Source organism: Impatiens glandulifera, chromosome 2 (genome assembly GCF_907164915.1).
Source record: "Impatiens glandulifera chromosome 2, dImpGla2.1, whole genome shotgun sequence".
NCBI lineage: Eukaryota > Viridiplantae > Streptophyta > Magnoliopsida > Ericales > Balsaminaceae > Impatiens > Impatiens glandulifera.
Window position 1 is genome coordinate 43977093 of NC_061863.1, and position 4946 is coordinate 43982038.

At 34.7% G+C, this 4946-nt stretch overlaps 2 protein-coding genes across 2 annotated transcripts; one reads left to right on the top strand and one right to left on the bottom strand.

Annotated features, from left to right (window-relative positions):
- The first annotated feature begins 756 nt into the window (after positions 1-756).
- Positions 757-2616, top strand: LOC124925722 (F-box/LRR-repeat protein 2). Its single transcript, XM_047465798.1, has 2 exons — positions 757-1217; positions 1376-2616. Exons 1-2 carry the CDS (start codon positions 854-856, stop codon positions 2278-2280), a joined length of 1269 nt encoding a protein of 422 aa, XP_047321754.1. The 5' UTR covers positions 757-853; the 3' UTR covers positions 2281-2616.
- Positions 2617-3248: 632 nt separating this feature from the next.
- On the bottom strand, positions 3249-4292 carry LOC124925723 (putative GEM-like protein 8). The gene is made up of 4 exons (XM_047465799.1): positions 4166-4292; positions 4020-4082; positions 3657-3931; positions 3249-3566 (listed from the first exon to the last, which is right to left on the bottom strand). The coding sequence occupies exons 1-4, from the start codon at positions 4260-4262 to the stop codon at positions 3366-3368; spliced, it is 636 nt and encodes a 211-aa protein (XP_047321755.1). The 5' UTR covers positions 4263-4292; the 3' UTR covers positions 3249-3365.
- Positions 4293-4946: the final 654 nt, after the last annotated feature.

Sequence of the window (4946 nt, forward strand, 5' to 3'; positions counted from 1 at the left end):
GAGAAGAGAGAAATTATATTGATTGTTATATTAAATTACATAAGTTATATCTATTATATAAAAATTAGATTGAATTTATAAGAAAACTAATATAATATATAATATAATATAAATGATGTTATCAAATTTATATCTTACATATATATATTATCTTATAATTTAACCTTTACAAATATTATTCCCAAACTTATCTTGTCAACTATTGGTCAATTAGTGAAAACTACTTAACCAAGATAATTTATCATAATTTAGGAGACAAATTATAATTGAGATGTTTATTTCTTAAAATTTTTTTGGTTTAAAACTATTTAAATAACTCAACATAATCAAACACGATTTAATTAATCAAAATAATAAAATTTTTTATTTTATTTTATATTATTATTTTTATTTTAGTATTGTATATTAATACATTCATTTCTTATTTTTAAAAATTCATCGATTCAAAAAAATAACCAATAATTACATTTTAAATAACCCAAATTTAAAAGAATTCGATCAAATCAATTTATCTATCATCTTTATTAAAATATACAAGTAAAGATAAAAATTTGGTGTCATAAACATACATTTAAATTTAATAGATTAAAGAAATTTTAATTTTCAAGTCCAAATATATATTAGTTGTATTATTTTTTGATAAAAGAATTTGATGATTAACACAAAGTAGTTAGTAGTTAAGACTATATAGGTGTCTTTGTTTCACCGCTAATCCTGTGCCGCTTGCTCTTATTGGTCCCTTATTAGGGCTTGGACTCTATCCAATTGAACTGTATTCAATTGATTCAATATGGGTTTGATGAGTTCTTAAGGTTTCAGACAGAGGATCTCCCTCTTTCGCTCTCATCCGATTATGGCGTCTTCTGCTGAAATCTCCGATCCTACCAATTCTAACGCTGTATGCATTAACGATGTTCTTAGAGACGACGAGCTACGAGCGATACTGACGAAGCTTGACACCGACAAGGACAAGGAGCTGTTTAGCCTCGTCTGCAATCGGTGGCTTCGAGTTCAAAGCTCCGAGCGCCGTCGTATCTGCGCCCGCGCAGGCCCTCACATGCTCCGTCGAATTGCTGTCCGCTTTACCCGTCTCCACGAGCTAGACCTCTCCCAATCAGTTTCTCGTTCATTCTATCCAGGCGTCACCGACTCCGATCTCGCTGTCATCGCCTCCGCCTTCACTTCCCTCCGCGTCCTCCTCCTTCAGAACTGTAAAGGTATAATGGACAAGTGGAAAGAAAGCTAGTCAATTTAAACTCATCCCTTTTGGCGAAAAATCTTCTCTTTTGAATTGTTTGTTTTTATTTTTTATTGCATAACTTTGTTCAACAGATTATGGTAAGAGTTACTCCTGGTATACCACGTTGTTTGGCAGGTATAACTGATTCTGGGATTGTAGCTGTTGGATCTGGTCTTTCCTCTCTGCAAACTTTAGATGTGTCGTATTGCCGAAAACTAACTGACATTGGGTTGTTGAACGTTGCTCAGAGTTGCCATGATATGAGGAATTTGAATCTTGCTGGATGCAGACATATTACTAATGCTTTATTAGAAAATCTTGCTAAGAACTGTCCTAATTTAGAAGAGTTATGTCTAGAAGGGTGCACCAGAATAACTGATTTGGGTCTCACACTTCTGGTCGGTGGATGCCAAAAAATTAATTATTTGAGCATCAACAAGTGCAGTAGTATTACCGATGCTGGGATATCGAGTATATCGAAATCGTGTCCATTTTCTTTGAGGACCCTGAAGATGTTAGATTGCTTTAGAATTGGAGACGAGTCTATACTATCGCTGGCCAAATATTGTAGAAATCTGGAAACTCTTGTTATAGGTGGGTGTAGAGAAATTTCTGATGAGTCTATGAAGTCTTTGGCAGCAGGCTGTGGTCAAAGTCTTAAGAACCTTCGAATGGACTGGTGTTCAAACATTTCTGATGTTTCGTTGAATTCTATCCTCGCCCAGTGCATAAATCTCGAGATACTTGATATTGGGTGTTGTGAGGAAGTTACAGATTCTGCTTTTCAGGGATTACGATCCAATGAGCGTCAGTTATCTTTGAAATTATTGAAGGCTAATAACTGTTTGAAGATAACTATGGCAGGAATAAGCCTACTTCTGGAGCTATGCTCCTGTCTTAAGTATCTTGATGTGAGGTCATGTCCTTATGTGACCAAGGCAGGTTGTGAAGAGGCTGGACTGCAGTTTCCTGAGCATTGTAAGGTGGTTTTTGATTGCTCAAGTTATTTAGATCCCGGTTTATCTCTTGATACTATTTAGTGCCAATGCAATTACCCTTCAATTCTCAAAGATTCTACCTCCAGATGCCGCAAAGGTGTTTACTGTCCATCAGATCCTCCTTGTACTATGTGTTATATAATCAACATCCGGTCCTGAATCACTTGTCTAGTTTCATATATTATGTCTAGAAGGTTCATACCTCAAAAAATATATATGTAACATTTTTTCTAGGGTAGGTTTTCTCTTGGTGTGATGTTCTTTCTTATATTAAGCATAATTTACTTTGATGTTATAATTTGATATCCAAAGCTTGATTTGGGTATTTGTACAATGGAAAGGATATGTATTGTTCATGCCTTCAGTCATAACTTGGTTATATAAAAAGAAAACCTCTTTCTATCCAACAACCCTACAGTCTTCATCAATACAGGCAAGATGCATATCCATAATTCAGCTAACTCTAGTTGTGAAAGCCATGATTCATACTAATGTGCTTTCTTTTTTGGAATTTCTTATCAATCAAGTCAAATTTGCTCCTTGTTGTCCTCTGCTAGAACCAATTGCTATAAGAATCCACGACCAAGATTAGCGTGTACCAATTCAAATGGCAAAGGCAGCCTACTAACTCCTGAAAGCCAAAACGCTTCCTTTATCCAGATATATAAGTTTCTTTTGCAGCCATTCTGTTTTTTACTTTTTTAACTCATCATGTGCGAAGGGTGAAACAATACTACCACTAAATGACATTTTCTTAATATGAAGGATAAGAAACTACCTTTACATGGCTTCTCCTTTTCATATCTTAATGAGCAAGAGAATACATTGGCAGTGAAGCTAGTCATTGGTAATGCTTTTAGACCTCTTTAACAGTTCCATCTCCCCCTTATCTTTTCAAGATCCACCTTTTTTAATACTAGTGCAAAACCCATTAATTTCCACGTGTTCAGTTGGGAACTTTTGAGGGTAAAAGGTTAGTGGAGAACTTGTTCTCAATTGTATTCTTTAGATAAAGATCAAATTTGATTATTAGATTTAATCAATGGAAAAGTAACTTCTATACAAACATATAGCAAAACAGAGTAACCAAGTTTGTACAAAAATCTTGATTTAAATTATATATGCTTTCACATTAAATTACAGTTCTCTGATATTTTAGATTGGGAGATTTCCCTTTGAAGATTCTTATAAGTTCTTTGGTAATTTGAGAAACCCAAGAACCAGAAATCAAAGTTATCCACTGTGACAATCTCGATGTATTTCTCTTTAGGTCTTGTGATGTTCTTGTTTTCATTGGCCTCACTAATTTTTGCCAGAGGAATCGTCACCTGCATATAATATAGTATGGTCAGCTCACACATGTTGAAAAGATGTGGAAACTTTGAATCAGAAAAGGGTTTGGTTAAAAAATATCTCACCTTGTAGTGTGCTCTAGCAAACTGTCCATTTTGAGAGCATAGTTTGATAGTTCTTTCGCTTAGGAATGCAATCTTTTCGGAAGAGATGAAGAGAAGACCCGCGATGGGACCTGCTGTTGTTGATAAATAACATTGGGAAGCAGTTACAAACCTCTCTCCTAATCTGACTTGGAAATTTCTTTTGAATACTTTCTCCAATCCACCATTTTGAAGAATTGTAGCTCCCAAGCTCAATTTTCTCTTCACTGTTGTTGACAAGTTAAATCCTAGTCTCACTGCAATGAACACAACAAGGTTTAGCAAGTATGTTCAAATCTCATTGCCAAAAGATATGAAAAGGAAAATTCCTTCTCTTTATCTTACCATGCAATTGAAATATGCTATTGGAGATTTTATTATCCACTCTCTCGTTCAAACTCACTTGAGCTGCGCATCAAATAAGTGACGGTTAAAGTTTGAACAGTCGAAAACAAAATTAATGCTTATTGAGAAGAAGGTTGAACACTTACTGTGTTTCCACTCGATTGCATTGATGGAACGACTAAAAACTTTCTCCAATTGGATCAATGGGTTTCTGTAAAAATGTTGTTGAGAAAGGCTATTCATGTTTAGAAGATTGAGAGTGAGTGATGAAGATGATTCTTGAGAAGATGAATAAAACTATCTCTTCTGCAAATGTACTTATAGGCAGGGGCGGATCTATGTTAGCATGGAAACTTTTAGGATTGCTTACATTAGTGATGATGTGTGTTGGGTCTCTTTTTGGAAAGATTAGTGATAGCAGATTCTGCAATCATCTATTTGTTTATGATTCTCCTTGACAAGCAAGATAGACTTATTCCATCATCATTTAGCTTTATGAGCTGGAGTCTATGCTTTCAGACATGATTGATTTTCTCTTCATGCATGATGCTGAATGGAAAGAAGAGTCATTGCTTACATAAAGTGTCAATGCAAAAATATTAGAACCAATAATACTAAGTTTTTCTTTGAGAAAAATTAAAAGGGTATTTCATGAATGATAAACCTAACCTTCTTTATGTGCCATTCCATGTCATGATCAGATCAAAGGAAAATGCTAGGCTGTAAAGATGGTTTCTTTCTTTCTTTCCCTTTTGGGCTATTCTTGTAGGGGAAGGAAATCTTATGTTGAAGCCAGACAATGTCACATGATGACCCATGTCAGTCATTTCTGCCTGAAAATAAGAATTATTCAATGAATAATTGTTGCTCCTTGAACCCCAAATATATATAAAGGTAAAGTCATGAGGTTTTAAGTTCGATTCTCAT

What these genes read in the sequence shown, in the direction of transcription:
- LOC124925722 (XM_047465798.1), top strand. Translation starts at nt 854, where the DNA reads ATGGCGTCTTCTGCTGAAATCTCCGATCCTACCAATTCTAACGCTGTA. An exon ending in CCTCCTTCAGAACTGTAAAG is followed by an intron (nt 1,218 to 1,375) that starts GTATAATGGACA and finishes GTTGTTTGGCAG; the next exon opens with GTATAACTGATTCTGGGATT.
- LOC124925723 (XM_047465799.1), bottom strand. Translation starts at nt 4,262, where the DNA reads ATGAATAGCCTTTCTCAACAACATTTTTACAGAAACCCATTGATCCAA. An exon ending in TAGCATATTTCAATTGCATG is followed by an intron (nt 3,932 to 4,019) that starts GTAAGATAAAGA and finishes TGTTCATTGCAG; the next exon opens with TGAGACTAGGATTTAACTTG. An exon ending in TTGCTAGAGCACACTACAAG is followed by an intron (nt 3,567 to 3,656) that starts GTGAGATATTTT and finishes TATTATATGCAG; the next exon opens with GTGACGATTCCTCTGGCAAA.